Raw genomic sequence first — 24,426 nt, 5'->3', positions numbered from 1 at the left:
CCTTTACCTTTGTTTTGAAATCAGGAGATAAGTAAAATGTACATTGATATATAAACAGAAAGTACATATTAGAGCAAAAAATCTTATATACACTTAGAATTTGAGGTTATGTTGCAACTGCCTCCTAAACTGGACTTGCATTGATTCTGAATGGTAAACCATATGTTCTCTGTTACAGTGTTCCCTTTATGTAATATTCTTGGAAGAAGAGGTTAATAAAATTTTAAAATCTGGGTGATGCAGAAACAGAAGGTCCTGAATAGCACAGAGACAGAATTATGATGCGTATATAAAGGCTTTATATAGGTTAGAATGTGTTTAAGAAATACCAAGGATTAAACTAATGTATTTGGCTATAGGAAGACCCCAATCCAAATATAACTTTTCAGTCGAATTACTGGGAAGACTGGGACAGATCAGTCCGAAAGCTTAGGAAGTGATAACGAACATGATCATATGGTTTGTTCACTTTCTTTTTTTTTTGTATTTTTCTGAAGTGAGAAGCAGGGAAGCAGAGAGACAGACTCCCACATGCACCCGACCGGGATCCACCTGGCATGCCCACCAGAAGGCGATGCTCTGCCCATCTGGGGCGTTGCTCTTTTGCAACCCAGAACCATTCTAGTGCCTGAGGCGGAGGCCATGGAGCCGCCCTCAGTGCCCGGGCCAACCTTGCTCCAGTGGAGCCTTGGCTGCATGAGGGGAAGAGAGAGAGAGAGAGGAAGGAGAGGGGGAAGTGTAGAGAAGCACATGGGCGCTTCTCCTGTGTGCCCTGGCCGGGAATCGAACCCGGGACTTCCACATGCTGGGCTGATGCTCTACTGCTGAGCCAACTGGCCTGGTCTTTGTTCACTTTCTAATAGTGTGGGAGTGTTACAGAATTGTGCGTTTTCAAAGATTAAACAAAGTCACTAGTGTATCTTTTCCAAAAGGGCCTGATACAATAAAATGAAGGGTCGGCAAACTTTTCCATGAAGGGTCAGATAAGAAATCTGTTAGGTTTTTTGGCCATATGATCTCTGTAGCAACTTCTCAGCTATGCTGTTGAGGTACAAAAGCAGCCATTGCATTGACAACATGTGATTCAGTAAACCTTTATTTATGGACACAGAAGTGTGAATTTCACAGAAATCTTGTGTATCATGAAGTACTCTTTGATTTTTTCCAACCATGTAAAAGTCATTTTTAGCTTGCAGACTGTCTTAAGACAGGTGGAGGGCTGAGTGTATGCTGTAGGCCATAGTTTGCCTTTGCCGTATGTAAAGCACGCTGTCATCACAAGTTGCAGAAAAGATTCTGTGGTGTGGGGTCACCTGAAACTAACTGACCCTGCATTATGCTGGTTCTGGCTTTTTATTCTTCACGTTTCTGTTTGCTTAAGTGGCTTATTTCTCTGCCTTAAGCGTATTGTATTCTCATTGTTTTTTCCCTAAAATGTGTGTGTTACTCCTCTTTCCTCCTGAAGGAACTTTGTGGCTATTATTAGAAATGAACGATGACTTGATGTTCTCTATGCCTTACCGGTCTTGATTTTGTTCTTGCAGTTTGTATGTCCATTCATCTGTAGCCCAGTGGAGGAAATGTCTCCATTCTATTAAACTTAAAGATTCGATTCTCAGTATTGTGTAAGTTTTACTTTAGAAATTCTTCTGTTTAAAAATATTATATTTTTGTATAAACTAGATTTCTAAGACTATTAAAGTTAACATGTACTTCATGAGTAAATCAGTATGCAGATATTTGCCTTCTTTAGAATTAGAGAATTTGAGAAAGATTGAAATTCTCACTAGAAAATAAAATAGAAAATCTTGCCTGGGTGAGACCTCACCATACTATGAGTTTAGTCCTGGGGGAGAAAACCAATTATACTTGTTAATATGTATTTGTTTTGGAAGATTCTCTAGTCTCTGTGAATATGTTGATTACGGCATTTACTAGTCCTTTTCTATATGTTGACTATAAAGAATCAGTTTGTATCTTAAGTTACAGAGCTGCCTCTGTTAGTTCCACCAAGGTGTGTGTCTCTGGGTCTGTGGACCTTTTGTCAACAGTCTGTGATGAGAGGAGGAGTTTGTGCCAGAGAATTACCTCCTGAGTTACCACACGTGCTGTTTATTTAGTTCAGCTGATGTTTTTATAGCAAGACTTTCTCAATGAAGAAGAGAGTATTCATGTAGGTTTTTTGTTTTGTTTTTTAAATTCAGTGAAAGGAGGGTTGGCAGAGACTGGCTTCTGCATGTTTCCCAACTGGGATCCACCTGGCAAGCCCATTAGAGGGCAGTGCTTTGCCCATCTGGGGCATTGCTCTTGCTCAGCAACCAAGCTATTCTTAGTACCTGAGGTGGAGGTCATGGAGCCATCCTCAGCACCCGGGCCAAATCACTCCAGTTGAGCCCTGGCTGCAGAGGGGGCGGGAGGAGAGAGAAGCAAGAAGGAGAGGGGTGGAGAAGCAGATTGGTACTTCTCTTGTGTGCCCTGACTAGCAATGTGTGAACCTGGGACTTCCACACGCTGGGCCGATGCTCTACCACTGAGCAAACTGGCCATGGCCTCCATTTAGGTTTTGATGTAAGCTCCTCATCTGCCATGTGCTGGCCCTCTAAGAGGCTCTGAACTAGTTCAGTGTCATGCAGCCCCTTCTGTAGTCCTGAGTGGAGAGTTCTGAAACCCTCTTTCCTGTTTGCAGACATGTGAAAGGCATTGTGTTAGTGGCCCTGGCTGATGGGACCCTTGCAATCTTTCACAGAGGAGTTGGTGAGTTGTTAAGAATATATAACATGTGCACTAATTTGTTGCTTTGCAAAAGCATTTTAAAACAGATTGCTTTCTTCTGTTTTAAAGAAGTGATACTTAATAGGAGAAAGAATAAAGGTTTAAACTGCATACTAACAATGTCTGACAGCAGTAAATAGTATATGAGTGCCTCCTGGAGGTATACATTGATAGTACACCTCAGTGAAAATATTTTTACCATAATGAGCAAGCAGTTTAGCATTTCACAGTCCTCTTAGCTAATGTGATGTGGAAGTACTTGTTTTTCATTCAGCTACTTACTGAATTGGGAGATATTTAGTGAGAGGAACAATTTTCTTTTGTCCAGTATTTAAAAAATAATTTGCATCCACTTACATTTGGTAAGTATTTAAAAATAATTTTTAACTGGGTAGTGCTTAATCATTTTCATGTCATGTTATTTATATTGTTCCCCTTTAAAACCAGTGTTTCTTCCATCTGCAGATGGGGGGTGGTGTCAGAAAAGCTTTCCTGAGTGTATTAAATTAAGGGAATTGAGCATGTAACACTTCATAATTCCTTTGGTGCATGTATCAACCTGAAATGATACTTCATTTCCTACCTGCTAGATTACTAGATCAAGGAAATATTATAAAAACATAGACATATTAAAGTCAGCTTTTAGTAAGGCTTTTCCCAAGTCTCATATTTTGGGGGGCTTGGGAAAATGTGAGGGAGATTGGTACCGAGATCTTGGTGGGTAATGACTACATAACAAAAGTGTTTTTACCTTATTCGAGCTCTTTATAGACTTTGAGTATAATCCTCACCAGAATTTATGAGGAAGGTTCTATTATCATCTCCATTTTATGGATAAGGTAACTGAGGCAGAGTTTTAGTCACTCAGCTAGTAAGTGGAAGAACCTAGAAAAAAATTGGAATAATGAATGTGTGGTAAGCTGAATACAAAATTATTTTGTCATAGTCCAAGACAAAGCAAGACGAGCAAACTACATTCGATAAAGAAATGTGAAATTCTGTGTGTGTGTTCAGAAGAGTAAGGCGGAGGAGACCAATCTGTCTGAAGAGTGAAAATGCCTGAAAAGTTGACTGCAAACTCAACCTGAGTTAGCTAGCATCTTAGCTCTCATAGAAACTACTGTCCAGAGCAGGGCCCACTGTGGTAGACAGACAGCTCTGAGAGGACATGGACAAGAGGAGTTAGGATGAAAGGTTCGTAAACATGTGCCTGCCACGGGGCTTGCTTTTGAAAGGAGACACTGGGCAAGAGCACAGAAGTTGAACTGGGTTTATTCTGTGTCTCCAGTAGGCAGACTGTAGACTAATGGCCAGTTACAAGGAGGCAGACTCTAGCTAGGTATGGGGACTATTTTTCTGACAGTTACAGCTTTCTGAAAATGGAACAGCTGCTTTGTGAGCCAGTGTGTTTTCTTTCCCTGAAATTGTTCAAACAAAGCAAGCTTCCAGTGGTTAGTTCTCATTGTGTTCTGTCATCACTGAAGTTATAATATACATGATTCCTAAAGTTGCCCTGGACTTCTACCCAAGAAAATAAATCAAAATGCAAGTGAGACAGATATTATCTCCAAAATAATTTTAATCCCTTCTAATTCTTAAAATATTATAAGCAGATACCTTATAACTGATTTATCACATCACTGCTATAGAGAGCATGGGGGTCCAGGTAAATGAGGTGGCCAGTTGGACCAGATGACCTCCAGGGTCTCTTCCAGCTTTGCAGTCTATAGAGTAAGATAACTCGGTTTCAGCAACAAAAGATCCACTGAATACATAGCATTTGAGAGTTCTTCATGAATAAATTTAATTATATACCCTGATAGAATGTTTCTTCTGTTGAAATTCAGTAAAAGGTGGTATGTATTAACTTAACTAATAATATGTTTCTTATTTTAAAGATGGGCAGTGGGATTTGTCAAACTATCACCTGTTAGATCTTGGGCGGCCACACCATTCCATCCGATGCATGACTGTGGTCCATGACAAAGTCTGGTGTGGCTATCGGAACAAAATCTATGTGGTTCAGCCAAAGGCCATGAAAATAGAGGCAAGTTAACCCAGGTTGTCTGCTTACTTTGAATTTGTATTTCCTGAAGGTTCTAAGACTTAATTAGTTTCAGCTTATTTAGAAACTATTTTCTGAATCTCTGTGTTTTAGGGTACTTTAGCGATACATTGATGATGTCACTTTTGACTATAAGGGTGGGAAGAATTTTTTTTTTTTTTTTTTAAAGAAGAGGATTCTGCATCTGCTGATAGACCTGGAACAATCTGATGCTGTTCTTTTGGTTTGTGCGAGGATGCAAAAGAAAAAATCCCTGTGCTTTCTGTCTGTCTTTGTGGCCGGCAGCCCAGATTGAATAGGGGACTACATATGCAAAAAAAATTTTTTTGAAAAGTGGATTAATACACAGATGTTTAAATATGTGTCTGCGTATCCATAGTTGCATGCATATATGTATTGTTTGAATATATGGTTCTTGTTATTTTTTTATTTTATATTTTTTTATGGATTGATTTTAGAGAGAGGCAGGGAGGGAGAGAGACAGGAACACTGATCTGCTCCTCTATGTGCCCCGACCAGGGGTGGAATTGGCAATCTCTGTGATTCAGGATGAAGCTCTAACCAATTGAGCTATCCGGCCAGGGCCATATATATGGTTCTCAATTTATGTAATGATACATGGGTTGTAGGAGAGGAGGACTCTCAAGTCGCTGCTCCCCCGGGTATATTAGCTCAAGTCCAGGTGTGTGTCAAAGGCTGAGCAGTAAGACTGCATTGAGTGTTCATGAAAACATAAGAACCTCTTAGCACTGACTGCTTTCTGTAAAAAGTTTTGCAAAAGTATGTAAATTTATTACCTTTTTTTTTTTTAAGAAAACTTTAAAGCAAGAAAATTTTAAAGTGCATGGTCTCTTCCCTTTGTTCCAAATCTCATTTCCTTACCTAAAAGTCCCCAGGTTAACCGTTTGGTGTTTATTTTCCACATCTGTTTCTTACATGCAGATACACACAGACAACACACACGTGCAGCAATGCAGGTCCTTTTTGTTTAATTATAAATAGGATCTTAACAGCCAATATTTCTCTGCAACCCAACAACGTCTTGAGATCACAGTCTTTTTATTGAACCCTGCCACATTGCACGGTGTGCCCGTGTCGCTTCCAGGACCGGTTCCCTGTACAGTGTTAATACCCGGCACCCTTTCGTTCTCGGTCCTTCATTTTGTTTTGCAGTCTGGGATAAAAGCTGTTCTGTATAGAAGGATGATCATAGTGAACACTATTTAGGCTCCTCTTTTAATATACATTCTTCTAAATTTTTTGTGAAAATTAGCCTAGTTTTTTTTAAACACAAATGCCTGTGTAATAAAAGTAACATTGTGACTGGACCATCTTTCCTAGAAATCCTTTGACGCCCACCCCAGGAAGGAGAGCCAGGTGCGGCAGCTTGCGTGGGTAGGGGACGGCGTGTGGGTCTCCATTCGTTTGGATTCCACACTTCGTCTCTATCATGCACACACTTACCAGCATCTACAGGATGTGGACATTGAGCCTTATGTAAGCAAAATGTTAGGTAAGCTTCCAAAGCATTTTATTTTTGTCAATTAAAAAAAATTTTTATTTTTAAATGTTCTCAAACACTGGGTAGAACCAATAAATAAGTTTGTCTGAGGAGCTCTTATCACTGAGAGTGACAGGCAGATATTTCATCTACCCTGTCGGGAACTGTCAAGTCTGCCTCCAAAAATGTCTATCTTCAGTCATTACTCCTTTATCCCTGCCCTGTCCCTGTAAGCCGGCCATCACCCTCTCCCTCTGGGATAACCATGAACCTCTTAGCTGGTCCCCGTTTCCACTCCAGTCTGTTCTCTGCACAATAACCAATGTGCGGGATCACCACTCACGTCCACTGACGTAAATCCAGCCACTTTTATTTTTATTTTTATTTTATTTTATTTTTTTACAGAGACAGAGCGAGAGTCAGAGAGAGGGATAAATAGGGACAGACAGACAGGAACGGAGGGATGAGAAGCATCAATCATCAGTTTTTCGTTGTGACACCTTAGTTGTTCATTGATTGCTTTCTCATATGTGCCTTGACCGCGGGCCTTCAGCAGACCGAGTAACCCCTTGCTGGAGCCAGTGACCTTGGGTCCAAGCTGGTGAACTTTGCTCAAACCAGATGAGCCCACGCTCAAGCTGGCGACCTTGGGATCTCGAACCTGGGTCCTCCGCATCCCAGTCCAACGCTCTATCCACGGCACCACTGCCTGGTCAGGCCATCCAGCCACTTTTAGAGTATGACTGCTGTTAGTTGAGGTAACATTTTGTGACCTGACCAAAGGGATGAACTGTCCTGGACTGCTCTCCTCACCCCTCTGCTCTGCCCACACTGACCCAGACTCAGCGCGTTCCTTCCCACCCGGGCCCTCACATGCACTGGGGCCTTTGCCTGAGAAGTTCTTCTTGGTCCCTTTTTACTTGGCTTTCAGACCATAGCTTACATGTCATGTCCAGAAGAGACCTTTTCTTACCTCCCAGTTTGATGTAGGTTCTCTTATACTTTTTCTTCACGGGCTTATCATCACTGTGGTTGCCTTGCTGTATGTGTTATTCTTATTTACTGTCTCGCTCCCACGGACTGTAAGCCCCATGAGAGGCAGGGGCCACTTCTGGTATATTCCTTGCTGTGTCCTCTGCTCCTAATGCAGAGCTGTATGACTATTAGGGATATCATTAAAGATTCCTTTATAAAGAGGCCAAGCTGTATCCATGGTGTATAACACTTTTAGGGTCTTTGCCCTCAGAAACCCTGGTGACAGCTATGTACCCTCCCTGGAATCAGGCATAGGTACATGTAGACACGGACTAATTTCAGAGATAGACTTTGATTATAGGATTAGACTGAATAGAGCTAAGACTCCTCCTAACACTGATTCTGAGATCATACTCTCAGTTCTTACAAGGAGAAGTTAGTAATTAAATATTTGTCTTAAATATAGTATCTGTTTAATAATTTTGCCTCTGAAATTCCAGAAAATAGATCAGTTGGAAAAATTCCCTTGAAGTAAAAAGTACATTAATTTTCCCTAAATTATATGACTACGGTTTCCTAAAATTTCTAAACCGCTCTTGAACCTAAATATGTAAACAAGGAGAGTGTAGGTTTGTTAGCAAAGATTGATTGTATTTATGCAAAGGAATTGAAGGCAAACCAGAACTCTTTCAGCTTATAAATTTCAAGGACATTTCGTTTCCCAATTTAGTAAACACTGTTTTTATTGAGGGTGTTTTGTTTTGTGTTTTGGTTTTGCAGCTCCCTAATTAAATCTTGTGCCATGTTTCCTGAGTCACAGTACCTTCCTCCTAAATGATAATGTAATGCCAGCCACGTTTAGAATTTTCTTTCCCATTAACCATGAATTGCTGGGTAGATGATAAAGCTAAATTAGTTGCCTGGATGCATTCCTTCAAGAAACATCCAACTAGTTTTGGTCACATTTCCTCTCGGTTATATTAATCCACTACTCTGAGGGACCTAGAATCTAAAACATCATCTGCTCTAGTTTCTCAATAAAATGTTTTCCCCATGCAGGTACTGGAAAACTGGGCTTCTCTTTTGTGAGGATCACGGCTCTTATGGTGTCTTGCAATCGTTTGTGGGTGGGGACAGGAAATGGTGTCATTATCTCCATCCCACTGACAGAAAGTAAGTATATGTACACCTGAATATCACAGTACAGCTAGGAGAATTGCAGGGAATAGTCTTGTCCAGGATTCGGGCAGAAGGAATTATCTTGGTATTGGCAACTCTGGTAATTCAGAAAATCATGCTGGTGGCCAAGATCTAATTGTTGTTCCTTCATCTTATGAAACTTATGAACTGTAGCAAATAACAGTTCCCATGTATCAGGACCAATATTTGTAACTGAACGGTCTTCATTATGAGAAGCTCTTTTTCTCAGGTCAGGAATAACAGTCCTGTTTCCTCTTTGAAATAAAGGTTGGAGTCCGTTTTTCCTTCCCCGTTATTGTACCTGTATTCAGAGGCGCTACTAGTGCCTATCCTAGCTTTTCACATCTCTCTGGAGGTTGGTTTAGGGTATTCTGTTTGGCTTATTCAGGGTTTAGAAAAGGTCGTGGGAGAAGTTTCTCGGGTCAACAAGCCCTTCCTTATGCTGGAGACAAGTCATCAATCCTATATTTGAAACGAATGTGAATCAAAATGTACATTGAAAAAGAAAAGTACATTGTATGTTTCTTATGTTCCATTATTGTGTTGTGAACAAAATGTACATTGTATGTTTTTCACATACTGTTTCATTGCATTGATCATTCATTAATAAGTGTTTTTGTGTTGTAGACTTCATGGACAGGGCATGGTTTGAAAACAAGTGCCGTAAATCCACAAAATAAGTTAATAAAGAAGCACCTCAGAATCATCCTACCTTTCTTTAGGGGAAAGGGAGGAGGACTGGATATTCCCAGCATTCATTTCAGTTCTTTATAAAAGAAAGTTCCATTTTATTATTGTTATTTTAAACAGGATTTTTTTCTTTCTTTCTTTTTTTTTTTTGTATTTTTCTGAAGCTGGAAACAGAGAGGCAGTCAGACAGACTCCCGCATGCGCCCAACCGGGATCCACCTGGCATGCCCACCAGGGGGCGATGCTCTGCCCTTCTGGGGCGCTGCTCTGTTGCAACCAGAGCCATTCTAGCGCCTGAGGCAGAGGCCATAGAGCCATCTTCAGCGCCCGGGCAAACTTTGCTCCAATGGAGCCTGGGCTGCGGGAGGGGAAGAGAGAGACAGAGAGGAAGGAGAGGGGGAGGGGTGGAGAAGCAGATGGGTGCTTCTCCTGTGTGCCCTGGCTGGGAATCGAACCCGGGACTCCTGCACGCCAGGCTGATGCTCTACCACTGAGCCAACCGGCCAGGGCTGAACAGGATTTCTTAAAGAAAAGGGAAATACTAGCATTTGGGAAACGCTCCCTGATAAGTTCTTATTAAATCATGATGTACTGAAATTGCTTTATGATTAAGAAAAAAATCACAGTAAATCCAAGTATACTTTTTGAGCAGAGAAATTCTAGAGCGAGGCTTTGGTAAGAACTTTTTGAGTGTTAACTTGGTGTTATACCAAGTTGGCTTTGATTAGGAGCTGTAGGTGCCAAGTTGCCAGGTAGAAGTCGCTGAGAGTATGGCTCATAGTAATTCTTCTCCCCTGTCGTGCACCTCTCCATGTCCCTCTCCTCCTCTCTCACTGTAGCTGTAATCCTCCACCAGGGACGTTTACTGGGGCTGAGGGGTAAGTGCAGATCTGGAGCCAGCTCTTCTCCTGGCTCCTGACAGCCACCATGAGGCTGTCCTTATGCCTCTAGATACTCTCTTGAATGTTCCTAAATGTCATCCACTGCAGTCACTGCATCACGGCAGGTGTTTTTTCCTTTTTGTTTTTGATGTCCGTTACCTGGCCACCGACCTACTGCTCAGCGGCTTAGTCTGTGTATCACCTTTTGTTGCAGCTAAACTTTCTTTCAGACTTTTATTCTTTCCAATAAAAACACGAAACATCTCTTAAAACTGTCATTAATCTCCATTGTTTACTCTTGTCACCAATCATGTTTCTTTCATTCACTTACTGGCCCATGGAATTGGGGATGTTTTGTGAGTCTGGTTATTCTAAAAGAACCCTGTAAATCATTGGTCTGGTATAAATAAAAGTTACTCTGTCGTGGTGGCTAGAGCCTTCTGAGCATAGCTTTCACCCCTCCTCTCGAGGGAGGTACTCCTGTCATGGGGGAGAAAAAGCAGAAGATAAACCATAAAAATTTTACTTAAAAATATACCCACTTACTTTAACTGGTTAGTTTTCTAAAATGAAGATAAAAAACAAAATAAAATAGACATACTTAAGATTCAAATCTGTTTTATTTTGTTAACTAAAATGGTGTTTAAAAAATTAATAGATGTGTTTAAAAAGTAAGCTTAGTTATTGCTAGACTGGCAAAATCCCCTCCTCCATTTACTGAGGTACTTAAATAACTGGCATGCTACGTCTCTTTTTTCCAGCTTTGTCTTGATTTGGCATTGCCGCCTTTGTTTTATCCAACTGGCTGTAGCTTTTAGATAACATCATAAGGATTAACCAGTAACTTCTCGCATCATTACTGTTTTCTAGGGGAAAATATTTGGTATTTGGTTTTTCTGTTGCAGCAAATAAAACCTCAGGAGCACCAGGAAATCGTCCTGGAAGTGTGATCCGCGTATATGGTGACGAAAACAGCGATAAAGTGACCCCAGGGACATTTATACCCTATTGTTCAATGGCGCACGCACAGCTCTGCTTCCACGGGCATCGGGATGCTGTCAAGTTCTTTGTGGCCGTCCCCGGTGAGTTAGATTATTCTATTGAGAAACCGAATGTCATTGTCTCTCTTTTGTCCCTTAGTTTCACTACCTACTCAAATGGGTAGTCCCGGAATTACAGTTAATTTCACTATACTGTATTAACAGTTCTAGAATGGAGGTAGGAATAAAGTGCTGTAGGGTTATTGGAATGAAAGTGTTTTGAAATCTCTCCTTCACCCTCAAAACAAAGTTCTTGATTTTTATTTAAGGAACCTGCTTGCTTTTGAAAAGCAATAGTATTACTTTGTCACTGCTAAATACCAAAAATGGCCTTGGCCTAATTAGGGAGTTCGCTAGAAAGAAGCCCCTGCCATCAAGGTTTTGTGCAGGAAGACATGGAGAATGTGCTCTGGTGCCTCCGTCAGTGCGGTGGCAGAGAGCAGGCTGGCGGTCGGGCCCTCCGCCTGGCTCGCCACGTGCCTCCGTCAGTGCCGGGGCAGAGAGCAGGCTGGCGGTCGGGCCCTCCGCCTGGCTCGCCACGTGCCTCTGTCAGTGCCGGGGCAGAGAGCAGGCTGGCGGTCGGGCCCTCCGCCTGGCTCGCCACGTGCCTCTGTCAGTGCCGGGGCAGAGAGCAGGCTGGCGGTCGGGCCCTCCGCCTGGCTCGCCACGTGCCTCTGTCAGTGCCGGGGCAGAGAGCAGGCTGGCGGTCGGGCCCTCCGCCTGGCTCGCCACGTGCCTCCGTCAGTGCGGTGGCAGAGAGCAGGCTGGCGGTCGGGCCCTCCGCCTGGCTCGCCACGTGCCTCCGTCAGTGCCGGGGCAGAGAGCAGGCTGGCGGTCGGGCCCTCCGCCTGGCTCGCCACGTGCCTCCGTCAGTGCCGGGGCAGAGAGCAGGCTGGCGGTCGGGCCCTCCGCCTGGCTCGCCACGTGCCTCCGTCAGTGCCGTGGCAGAGAGCAGGCTGGCGGTCGGGCCCTCCGCCTGGCTCGCCACGTACCTGCTGCTCTGAGCGGGTTGCTCACCCTAACACTTGTCTCATTTTCTTTTCTTTTTTTTTGGAAGACCTCATTTTCTTAAGTGGATGTGATTAATATCTGTTCTTTGCCAACTTCATTTGTTGTAAAAATTAATGAAAGTGCGTTGGGAACTGTGCGGTAGCACCTAGATCTGAAAGGTGGTAGTGATGTCCAGTGAGAAGTGCCCTGTCCATTGAGAATACTAAAATGATGTTCCTGACCAGTAAGCAGGACCCGTGTTTTGAATTTTTCCTCCATCAGAGGCAAGCCTAAGAGTTAAACGGATTTCAAGTATGACTTTACCACATCAATTAACTGTGTAACATTGGACATAGTAGTGTCTCAGTATTTTAGGGTTCTTCAGATAAACGAACCAACAGGTGATGTGTGTGAGAGAGGAGAGGGGGAGAGTGAGGTAGGTGGTAGACATTTTGAGTATGATTGATTGATTTTAAGGAATTGGCTCATGGGATTATAAGGGCTGGCATATCTGAAATCTGCAGGGCAGGCTAGCATTCTGCAGACCAGAAAAGTTAATACTTGAGTACAAAGACAGTCTGGAGGCAGAATTCCCTCTTCCTTGGCGAGCTATCTTGTTCTGTGAAGACCAGCAACTGGCTGGATGAGGCCCACCCTCCCTATGGAGAGTGATCTGGTTTACTCAGATTCCACTGTTCTACATGTCAGTCATACCTTCACAGCAATATCCGGACTGGATTTTGACCAAATATCTTGGCACAATAGCATGACTAAGTTGACGCATAAAATTAATTAGCCATTCCAGGATTGATAAGTCATCTAAAATAAAATCTTTGTTTTTAGCAGAAAGAGGTTTGAATAAAGCTTCTGGTAAAGTATTTTTTTTAGACTATCTTTTATTAAATTTTCACATAAAAAGAAAAAGTTCATAGAGCACTAATTATAGCAACACCACAGTTAATTGAGCATCATCTCTCTGTAAAGAATAGGCAAGCAATGTGTCATTTTAGTAACATGTTTTCCTGGTCTTCCACTTCTGTGTCCTCTTTTTTTCCTTTGAGATCACGGAAGACGTTGCTTTAAGAGAATCAGGTGAGTGAACAGGCTTAGTGGATCTATCTATACTGAGACGTGAAACCTATTGACTCTTCAGCCGAGCTAGTTAGGAGTGACTGAACTGGAGACCTCTCTGGAGAAGATTGAAATGAATGAGAAGCTGAATTTTCCACAGATGGACGTACTGTAGATGGGAATGTAAAACAACTCGAGGGATCTCCTGCTCTCTTGTGTGTAAGATGACCGGCTCTACAGCCACATATAAGACTCCCAGAGATGGAGTTCTCCTGTCTTCCTCCATCTTGCCCAGAGGAACAGCTGGTTCTTCACTGAACACACTTAACTTTTGCAGAAGCTGTTTCAGGTCTGTGTTGAGTTCACAGAGTGCTTGTCAAGAACAACTTCCATGTTTGCAATCTTTTCTTTCAAACAACGTTCCTGAGATCTTAGAACTCCTAGTTCTTCAGTCATCTTGTTTTTCTCGGTTGCAATAGTACTCAATTCCTGGCTTAATTTATTATTTTTTTCTTTTAGAAAATGCTGTTTCTTGTTTGAATTTGTTATTGCTTCTTCTAAAAACTGTATCTTGCTCTGAAGGCATCTGTTTGATCTCTTTTATCTGTGTTTACCTTTTGCATCCCCATTGCCACTTTTGTAGCATAAGCACCAGGTCTTTCCATGGACTTGAATGTATTTCTTGTTTGTTCTAGTTCAGATGGTGCGGGCTTTAATTGTTGCATTTTCAGCTCATTTGTAGTAGTTTCCATTTTTTCACTTTCATTTTGAAAATTCATTTTTGAGACTTCATAGTCTTCTGTTGAACTCGGTCCTAATAGTCTTCATCTCATTCCGTATCTGATCTCTCTCTTGTTTGATGTCCTTCATTGCACGGAGCCGCTCAGAGCCTGCATTCACCAGCTTCACCTTCTCCAGCTCCAGATCACGCTGTCTGGCCTTGAGCTCTCGGGTCTTTGCTTGTATTTTATCTTTAAAAATCTTAAACTTTACTAGCTCCAGTTTATCGTTACTTTCCTTTTGAAGCTGAGCTTTCTCTACTTGCATAGCATCGGCTGTTCTTCCATGCTGGTCTCCGAACTGTGTCCTATTCTCCATCTGCTGTCGCAGAATCTTAATCACCCTGTTCTGTTCGGCTGTCTGTAGCCCGAGCGCCTCGTACTCTTTCTGCACGTTCCGGAGGATATCATTTTTCCAGTGCTGCAGCTCCTGCAGTTTCAATCTTACCAGGGAGTGGAACTTTCTCATCAGTGCGTTAATGGCCATATTTTCCTCCTTCGCTTGGAGGGAAGCTATCAAGTCCTCTCGGAGAGACCTCTCAGAGCTCTTCAGCGTCAGTCTCTTAGCTGCCAACTCGTCTGTGAGGTTACGAAGCATCTCTTTGGTGGATTTGTGCTGAGCAGTCAAGGAGGACACTTTCTCTAGATTATGGTTCCTTCCCTGAGCTGCTGCCATGTCCTCACACACGCTCTTCTTGGCCTTGTCGGCTCCCAGGCGCAGCAGCTCCATGATCCAGCCGTCCAGGTCCCGTCGCAGGTGGTCGATGGTGATGCTGCTGCCAGTGTCCCGGTCCCACAGCCACTTTTTCTGCTCTTCTCCAGACTCAGCTCCTTCTCTCTCTTATGCAGATCAGCCAATAGCTTTTGAGGTTGTTGTCCAAATTTCCAGATTCCTGGCTGAACTGGTCACGTTCTGTCCGTGCCTCAGTCAGTTCTGAGTCGACAAGCACTAACTGCGCTCCAGCTCTCCCAAAGTTTCCCCTGGTCCGAATTTGCAAGGGCAAACCCTGGAGGCTCTCCTGAAGTTAGGGGCTCCTTTTCCAAGCTGACTTGTTGACAGAAGTCATTTCCTTGAGGTTTCAGGGCTGAGTTGCTGTTTTTCTCCTAGTTGTCAGCTGGAGCTTTCTCGCAGCTGCTAGAAGGTGCTTGCAGTTCCGGCCAGGTAGCCTCTATTTTTAGTTCACAACATAGATGCTTGCTTTCTTCCAGGCTGGCTGGAGCGTCTCTCTCAGACTTCTTCCTGGACCAGTTGTAGGTGTTCGTGATGCTCGTGGCTGAGGCCAGGCAGGTTCACACTGGATTCGGGCAGATGGTACAAAACCTGTGATGCTGGAAAGGGTTGGACCATTCCTTTTTATTAAGTCTCACAATGGCGGACAAGCAGACAGGCAGGGGAAACCGCCTCTCAGGCAAACAAACTGCAAAAGAGCCCCTCACAGCAGTGGGCAGGCAATCTGTGCATCTGCAGTCCCCCATCTCTCATCTCTCTCTGGTCAAGTATTTTTAAGAAATTAGCCACCAGACTTATTTTCCCAAGGGAGTTCCAGAGATGAGATGATGAACATACACAGTGCAGGGCCGGAACATGGCGCCCTCACTACTCACTACTCTTAGTAGAATCGCAATGAGCTTCCTGAAACATACATCTTGTATATTTGTATAGATATTTCTTTAGGATAAATTCCTTAAAATGGAACTGCTGGTAAAAGTGTTTTCTTGCTTAAAGAAAGAAAAAAAATATGTCATAAAGTCCCCTTCAAGTCTCCTTTATATCCCTGTAGTCCCATTTCCTTCCCTTTTCTTCTCTGTTTGTAACCATTAACCTTGCCCGGGTTTTAATACTTTCACTATGTTTGACATATATCTATAAACAATATATAGTATTTTTGTGGTTTTGAATTTAACTTAAATGTCATGTATATATATTCTTTTGCAGCTTCTCATTTTTGAGATTTGTTAAGTTTATGCATAAAAATCTAGTTCATTTAATTAATTACGGTTCTACTGTCTGAATAAATGTGCTTTAGTCTCCTATTGATAGGCCTAAATGTTTTCTCTTTTCTTTTCCCCCCACTGTTAAAAATAATACTTCACTGTAATAAATTTCCACAGAAAAACCTGCTGGGCTCTTGATTGGGATTGCACTAAAGTCAATAAATTAATTCTGAGAAAATTGAAAACATAAAATAATACTGCAGCAGACCTTCTTGTATATGTGAGAGAGACTTCTGTTGGGTATAGATCTGGAAGTAGTATGGGCAACATTGTTGGCCAGTGGCTCTGAGGATTAAACCATCCAGGCTGGCCCAGTATCAGGCCTCTGTGCACTACTTCTGTGGCAGAACTGTCTAGTCTGCTAACAGCTTTCTCCAGCAGGCCGGATTTCTTCTGGAGTAGAATTGAGTAATGCATGAATGAGACATGGAATAAATAAAAGTTTTCCCTACTTGCAACTTTCATTAATTTTAAAAGTATGTTGGATCATAGGACTGTGTTCTGCTGTCTTAGAGGCATGGTCTGTGCAATTTGACCAAAGGACAGTAGATTTGGGCAAGAAAAACCAAATCCCCCACAGCCAGAGCTTTCTAAGAGGGGTGGCATAGCGATTACAGTGGCTCTAAGATTGGAAGGTCTCTCTCTGCCATTGTACATCTAGGAGTTTACCTCAGCACTTAATTTTAAGCCTTAGAGCAAATGACACAGACACAGTACATTGACCAGTAATTTTATTTGCATAATCCAAATTAAAAATAAGTCATACTTTTCTTAAATATGAGAGGGAAACCATGAATTTGAAATAAATATAAATCTTAATGAGGAATATCCAAACTTCAGGTGAAAGTTTAAGGTGACGACTTTTCTCTTTCACACAAATGCACAAGTGCCCTCTCGGGGCACCTTCCCTCTGTCCCCCAGATCAAAGACGTAGATGTAAACATCTGGAGCAGGCAGCCAGGACCAGCCTGGCAGTGCACAAATTTCGTGCTGGACTTTGGACCTCTGTCTGCTTCGGTACAGAATGGCTTCATTTAGATGTTCAAATTGGGCTCCTATGACCGTTGTAGGTGTTTTCTGATCATGCAGGGGCCTCTGGCATCCCTAGTGCCTTGGTTGTATTAGGATATACTTACCTTTTTGGTACCTTTTTGTTCATCTTTCTCAGAACATTCAGAAATGAGTCTCCCCACTCCAATCTGTGATAAGTAATATTCACTTGTTCCTGTATAACTAGGTCAAGTTGTCAGCCCACAAAGTGGCAGTAGTGGCACAGATATGACAGGTGACAAAGTAGGACCCTCTGCACAGGAGCCTGGCAGCCAGATGCCCTTGAAGTCCATGCTGGTCATCAGCGGAGGAGAGGGCTACATTGACTTCCGGATGGGTAAGTCTGCTTCTGGGGCCCCCATTGCCCCTGGGTCCTCTGACCTGGATCTTCACCCTTGGTAAACAAGAAACCACTTTGATAAGTGATTTCTACGAGGTTTTTTTTTGCATTCTTCACTTGGGAAAGGACTTTATATATCTCTTTTTCCTTCCTCCCTCTTTCCCTTCTTTCCTCCCTCCCTTTTTTTTTTTTTTAATATTTCTTTTTTATACCAAAGTGGATCCGAAGTTTTATTTGAAGAAGCGTTAGAACAGGGGTCCCCAAACTACGGCCCGCGGGCCACATGCGGCCCCCTGAGGCCATTTATCCGGCCCCCGCCGCACTTCCGGAAGGGGCACCTCTTTCATTGGTGGTCAGTGAGAGACGCAAAGCATGGCATCGCTCACATACAGTACTACTTCCAGTGACGTGGGATGCACACCTCATGGCTCCGGAAGCACGTCACATCACTTGTTACATCTAGCAGTGACAAATATGGAACCGGACATTGACCATCTCATTAGCCAAAAGCAGGCCCGTAGTTCCCATTGAAATACTGGTCAGTTTATTGATTTAAATTTACTTGTTCTTTACTTTAAATATTGTATTTGTTCCTGTTTTGGTTTTTTTACTTTAAAATAAGATATGTGCAGTATGCATAGGGATTTGTTCATAGTTTTTTTTTATAGTCTGGCCCTCCAATGGTCTGAGGGACAGTGAACTGGCCCCCTGTGTAAAAAGTTTGGGGACCCCTGCGTTAGAAGATAGCAGGGTCCGGTTGTATATGAAGGCCTCTTGACCGTCAGTGGCACCATAAGTCACAAGGTTGATGAGCTCACCAGAGGGCACGATAGCGGGCTGAGGAGAGGTTCTAGACTAGAACCTGTGTGAATAATTGACAGAGTCGCTAGAGCGCTCGCTTCGGCAGCACATGCACTAGAATTGGACCGATACAGAGAAGATTAGCACGGCCCCTGCGCAAGGATGACACGCAAATTCATGAAGCGCTCCATGTTTTTAAAAATGATTATTAGAGCTTACGAAAGGATCTCTGTAAGAAGGAATTGCCAAAGAGGCACAACGGAAATGCAGAGTTGATGTTGGTGGAAGTTCAGTTCTTTATAAACGGGAAGCACTGTGATGTCAATTTACTTAACTGCCATAAATGAGCGAACTCTGGCCTAAAATTCACAGTGATGCAAAAAGTTCCTAAACAGAAAGTTTTAAAGGATGTAATGTTGTAGATTTGTGGTAGATACTTTTTAGTTATGAATACTATAAAAGGGAGTGTAACATTTAGGGTCATGTAAATGAGTCGGCTACACGTAATTGGTATAAACTAGTATGTCTGATGCAGAAAGGTTTATTGACACTTTTAAGGCAAGTGTTAGTGTTAGGTTTAGGAACTGATTGATGCTGGTGACGTTTGCAGGAACGGAGGGACCTCACTGGACTGGGTGGTTTTCTGGGCTGTTTTTGGAGTGCATCATGACAGCTGGAATCGTACAGAGTATGTTATGTTAATAAAGTCTCTGTAATCTTTCCATTTCCACTAAAAATTCCTTCCACTGTGGATTTTGAAAAGAGCATAAAAATTGCTTAACCAGGTGTCAGTATCCTTAGTTAAACCTGAAAAACAGACTTGTCTTAAAACATAGGTAAATTTTAATAGTAAAATTTTTAAAAATTCAACTTGATTTCTTTTGTTTCTTTTCCTTTTTTATTTTCTGTAATATATTAACAATGACAAATTGATCCCAACAGTCCCATATTTTTAATGGATTAATTAAGTAAGATGTAGAACTTAGGGAACGGTCATTTTTAAAAATAGAACCTTCAAAATAAAACAACTCAAAAGCACATGCCAACAATCTTTTGTCTCAGCCCATTAATGTCATTATCATTGTAGTTTTTTCAAATTGAAAAACCAAACCTATTTCCTATTTTTTATATTCCAATTGCCTGACTATTTCAGTTCAGAAATAGGATTGTCTTGCGCCTTTTATAGAGTGTTCCTCTCCACAGTTTGACACTGCTTTGAAAAGGCCACTAGCGACTGGGTAGGAGGGTTTGACCTGCAGAGAGAAATGCCAATTTTTAAGGGTTTTTCTTTTCCACTGTTTCTAGTTGAGAGTATCAACGTTTTCCTTTGCCCAGCTGAAATTCAGGTGCGGCACATTACAGAATTCTAGTAAATCAGTGTTACAGCTTGTCCTTTGTTATGTAAGTGTGTAGGATTCTGCTGGAGAATCTGTCCCACTAGATGACTTGTTACTGGCTCGTGCCAGAATAGCCCTGCTCTGCAGCGACTGGACTGGTGGATGAGCGCTTGGAGAGAGGAGTGTAGATGCCAGCACCGGGCCTTGGAGAGCGGGGCCTTGGATCAGGACCTCACTTGTCCAGTTCACTCAGCGGCTCCCAGAAGAACCTCTAGTCTGGGGCTCAGCCTTACTTCTCCGTCTCCACCATACACGGCTAATCATTCCCCCGCCTGAGCTTGAAGGTCGCGGGAACGAAGCCCCGTGTGTAGGTGATGATGATGACTGCCGTCTCATCATGCTGCAGGGAGATGGGGCGCTTCCAGGGGCTTGTGTCAGTTGTCTGTCTGATGGTGAGCATGAGCTGCTTGGGTTTAGTTGGTTGTGGGGTATATCCCCATGCTTGCACATTTATAATGCTGTCTGTCTCAGTTCATATTTTCAAATAGACAAGAGCAGACTGTCCATTTTAGATAAACAGAATTGGACAGCTGTGTCTTGTTAGCTCCCATTTCTGTGATCGTCAGTATGCAGACGTATTGGGATGAGTCTCCAATGTAGCAGAGTGAACTCACTGTTACAGACGGAGTCTGATAGGTGAATGAACCTTTTCCAAAGTCAGAGTGAAGATTCTGGTTCAGGGTGTTGCTCCCACTGTGTCTCTGTGATGGGCGTCCGACAAGCTGAGTGCATTGTTCCTGCACTGACCCGAGCACCGTGCCTGGTGCACACCGGCCTGCATATACCTCCCCAGCCTGACCCGAATCTCCCTGTCCTCCCCCAGGTGACGAAGGTGGAGAATCAGAACTTCTGGGAGAGGATCTTCCACTTGAACCTTCTGTCGCCAGAGCGGAAAGGAGTCACTTGATAGTGTGGCAAGTGATGTATGGCAGTGAGTGAGCCCATGGGACATGGTGGAGACAGCAAAGCTGTCTCTTCTGCATGTTTTTCCCCCCTTTTCCTCTTTATTTAATGCTCTCTTTGTGAAACAAGTTTCACCGCCCAATGTGTGAGCATTTTTTCCTGTTAACTTTACATCACAAACTCTGTCTTACCATAGCAACTGCACCAGTGTTATAGGCAGTGTCAATGTATTAAGAACAAGTCAAAGAATGTTTACTCTGCAAACTGGTGAATTCTAGAAAGCAATCCAGATGTGGTTTATTTTGCCACAGCTAATGTCACTCACTTTGTCTGACAGGGTCACTTTTTAGCTGTCACTAATAATAATGGAATTAATGGAATCACTTGCTAAGTCAAACTGTACTATTAAATACAACAGTGAAGTTTTCCCAGTGTATTATAAAATCAACACAAACTAATTTCGAGTGGAGTATCAGAATTTATCTCATGTCTCGAGAGGGCTAAACGCTAACTGTAATTACTTTAACTTTCACTTTCAAATCTGACAGATCTTGTTTATATGGTATATAAAAACTTTGTTTTCATCAGATTTGGGGGGGTTTTATATTAAAGAAATTAGGACAACACTATTTAAATAAATGTTTCCTATTTCTGACTTAGAGCTTTGAAGTTTATGAGGCTTGCTTCTCTGAATATTCTGATTTTTTTTTTTTTTTGAGACTAGTTTCATTTTCATACTAATATGTCTGAAAGGTTTATACTTGTAAGGCTTAGAAGATAGGGATCAGCAAGGGGAGGATATTTTTCAAAAGGAAATTGTGTTTTGAATTCTTTGTACCAGCAGATGGTGGTGGTTGGTTGAGTTTTTTCATGTAAAAAATTGACCTGTTTAATAATTGTTCTTGGACGACCGTCACCAGTTACTAAGAGTGAGGCCATGGTGGTGACAGAATGTGACCTAACGAACTGAAGGCGGGATCTGATTAGAAACGGCATCTTCTCGTTCTGTATAAAACCACAGAGCAGCTCGCGCTTGGGCTTCTGTATGTAAGGGATGCAGTTGGCTTTCTGCCCTCGCGAGGTTAGAGTGCTGTCTGCAGAGAGGAGGCTGGGAAGGGCGAGACGACAGAGCCCCGGACCGTGGAGGCCAGCTGACATCTTTTCACTCTCAGTGCCTATTTGAAAAAGAGTGTCTGGGTCTGATTTTCATGTTTAATAAGTTTAAGAAACCATTATGCTGCTGTTTTCCCCTTTCAAGCTTCTTCAAAATGTGTGATTTGCCATTTTTTCCTCATCTTTAAGCAAAGCTAAATATAAATTTAAGTGCTATTTAAAAAATATACACCTATTGGATAAAACCCCTCATCAGAAGGAGTACTTCAAAGAAAAGAGTAGACACAGGTGTCAGCTGTGTGATTGTTCTTAAGTACCAGGGATTGCTTTTCATATAAAGATACTTGGGAAAAGTACACCAGTGTCTTTTGAGCATATATATGATTAGACTAGATCAGTGGTTGGCAAACTGCGGCTCGCGAGCCACATACGGCTCTTCCATAGAATACCACGTGCGGGCGCAAAGGCCAGCTTAGGAGTACCCTAATTAAGTTAATAACAATGTACCTACCTATATAGTTTAAGTTTTAAAAATTTGGCTCTCAAAAGAAATTTCAGTTGTTGTACTGTTGATATTTGGCTCTGTTGACTAATGAGTTTGCCGACCACTAGACTAGATTATGGGGGAAAAATACATGAGTTTTAATGAGCTGGAGGAGTCCTTTGGAGGCACACGGCCATGTGTCCATGAACACATTGTCCATGGCACACAGTAAAAAGGAGAAATTTTTGCTTGAGCTGTGGATTTTCTTCAGGGCACCAAGACTTAGGCCACTTTCCATAACATATAAGTTATGTTTTTATTTCATTTTAAGTCTGAGTTATTTTTGGCATACCTTAAAAAAACCACATTCTTAAACGTTTTTGGGAACGTTGTATAAATTCACAAAGAGACAGCGAAATGCTTGGGAGTTTTAATCCCAGGAAGTAAAATCCCAGAGTTAGACCCTGTTTGCTGTTCCGTCTTGTACAGTTTGTGTGACTGAATGTAAAGTAGGAAATCAGGAGTTGAAGCCGAGAAATGGAAACAGACATGCTGGCAATGGGTGCGATTGCTCTTTTCAACCTCCCAGCTGTACCGTAAGGACAGGGTGTGCGGGTATTTCATCGATTGAACCATCAGACTGTGGCCCTGTCTGTTACCTTCAGGGACTAGAGAGAGCACGCCCGTCCAGTTTGTTTTAAGGGCTTGTCCTCATGTTAGCAATCCCGGTTAACTATTTTCTCCAGGTTGCTTTATTTCTCTCTTTTCCCCAATAGCAGGTTTATATTAATTCTTGTAATGTTCACTCTGGTCAGTGGTAACCTATGGAAGTAAATGCCAAAACGTCAGCTTTTTGCAAGCAGCGAAGTGGTTGGTGTAAATGCACAGCTTGCATGCCAAGGGCAGAGACAAGGCCGAGTGCCTCAGCTTGGCCTCTTTGTGTGAGAACCACTTTACCCGTTGGAAGAAATAAGGGAGGCCCAAGAATGTTCTCGTCTGATGTTTGGGTTGTGTGTGAGGTCGCCCCATGTGAGCTGCCGGCGTTGGGCCCGGCCAGTCTCAGGTCTGCAGGAATGGCAGTGTTGTATACAGCAGTCAACACGGTTATGGTAAATGCAGGTGCAACTCCCTGTGAGGCCAGGGGAGAATGTTCTTTGGAAACCCAATTTTGAGAGCATTTTTCTTCTTGTGGATCTAAATTTTTAAAATCAGAATGAATGTCTTGCTAGTCTATTGAGAGTGTAAAAGGTTTTGAGCACAAAATATGCTGCACATAACTTTTAGTCAAGAGTGTTTGCATAGACGAGGTTAGAATATGCGCTCTCAGTTGCCGTAGTGTTCATTTCTTGTCAAGGTCTTCCTACACTTGAGATTAGACCCTTCAACAATGGCTGCCTTAGAAACAAAACAAAGCAGGACAGTTGTCTTATAATATGAACTGTCCTAAGGAATGTGTGTCTTGCAAATGCTGTGGAACTGAATATTTATTTCCTCTTAAGTATTATGATCGTTACCAAAGGACTCAACCAGATTTAGGGCTCTTCTTAATTGATCATGTCAAGAAAGGGACTCAGTGGTCCCAGTCTGTAACCTGGGTAGAATGGAGGAATTAAAGGTGGAAATTATAAATGCTTTCTAGCAGGGTTATACTGTTTTATAACACAGAATGTCTTTTTCTTCCTCTTAAAATTAAGTTTTTATTATTAATGTCATACATCTCTCAATATTTGAATATATTTTAACCATTTTATGTTCTGAATTTTTTTTGTCCTAAATATTTTATCCAGAATTTTACTTGCCTCTGTAATCTGAAAAATGGGTTCTAGCGTGTCCTACTTGCTGTCTCTTAGATGCCGAGGCTTCGTTTCTAAGAGTAAAAAAGCTCGTTTAGCAATGTAGTTATTTCAGTATTTATTTCTATTATGGAATCCCTGGGGTTCAGAATGTAACTTTGTACATGAAAAATATATAAATATGTATATGAAACATATATGAGACCTGGTGTATTTTGTTTTTGCCGTTCCTAGGAGTCTGAACTTGGTTATTATTGGAAAGTCCAGTAGCTCTCCCCAGTGAGCATGTCCTTCGTCAGGCTGCCGCCCTTTGGCACTAGCTGAAGGCAGGCAGTGGGGCGTACATGAAGAACATGTCTGTCTGGCTCATGTGCTCACAGGAGCCATGAGTAATAGACAGAGGGCTTTCTAGAAACGCAGGTGGCTGAGTAAAGCCCACACATGACACTGAGGCGTGCCATTCGCCAGATTACTCAGTGACGAGGGGCGGGCTGCAGTGCAGATTCAGTGAGACGTGTGGTGCGTTTGCGTGGGCGGGGCTCTGGAAGGAAGGGCAATTAGAAAACACATCATGTGCTGGCACAGT

The 24,426-nt window shown here is 42.5% G+C and overlaps 1 protein-coding gene, 2 non-coding genes and 2 pseudogenes across 7 annotated transcripts in view; 3 read left to right on the top strand and 2 right to left on the bottom strand.

The window, feature by feature from the left end:
- SPAG9 (sperm associated antigen 9) overlaps window positions 1-24,037 on the top strand; it is a 140,689-nt gene extending 116,652 nt beyond the window's left edge. For 3 of the 5 annotated variants that reach the window (XM_066364597.1, XM_066364595.1, XM_066364598.1), the window contains 9 exons: window positions 1,545-1,625; window positions 2,687-2,754; window positions 4,671-4,819; window positions 6,179-6,350; window positions 8,373-8,486; window positions 10,043-10,081; window positions 10,990-11,166; window positions 17,197-17,346; window positions 20,371-24,037. In XM_066364597.1, the coding sequence (XP_066220694.1) occupies window positions 1,545-1,625; window positions 2,687-2,754; window positions 4,671-4,819; window positions 6,179-6,350; window positions 8,373-8,486; window positions 10,043-10,081; window positions 10,990-11,166; window positions 17,197-17,346; window positions 20,371-20,486 (1,066 nt within the window). In that variant the 3' untranslated portion in view covers window positions 20,487-24,037. The remainder of the gene's footprint in view (window positions 1-1,544; window positions 1,626-2,686; window positions 2,755-4,670; window positions 4,820-6,178; window positions 6,351-8,372; window positions 8,487-10,042; window positions 10,082-10,989; window positions 11,167-17,196; window positions 17,347-20,370) is intronic. The other 2 variants (XM_066364596.1, XM_066364600.1) reach the window with 1 other exon arrangement.
- Window positions 5,016-5,148, top strand: LOC136396053 (small nucleolar RNA SNORA31). Its single transcript, XR_010749482.1, has one exon. It is a non-coding gene; the product is annotated as a small nucleolar RNA SNORA31 (small nucleolar RNA).
- On the bottom strand, window positions 13,072-13,531 carry LOC136392436 (coiled-coil domain-containing protein 158-like; annotated as a pseudogene).
- Window positions 13,531-17,118, bottom strand: LOC136394427 (coiled-coil domain-containing protein 158 pseudogene; annotated as a pseudogene).
- On the top strand, window positions 18,241-18,347 carry LOC136396465 (U6 spliceosomal RNA). Its single transcript, XR_010749752.1, has one exon. It is a non-coding gene; the product is annotated as a U6 spliceosomal RNA (small nuclear RNA).
- Window positions 24,038-24,426: the final 389 nt, after the last annotated feature.

Source organism: Saccopteryx leptura, chromosome 2 (genome assembly GCF_036850995.1).
Source record: "Saccopteryx leptura isolate mSacLep1 chromosome 2, mSacLep1_pri_phased_curated, whole genome shotgun sequence".
Taxonomy (NCBI): domain Eukaryota; kingdom Metazoa; phylum Chordata; class Mammalia; order Chiroptera; family Emballonuridae; genus Saccopteryx; species Saccopteryx leptura.
The sequence above is the reverse complement of the archived record's forward strand: the minus strand, read 5'-3'. Positions and strand labels throughout refer to the sequence as shown.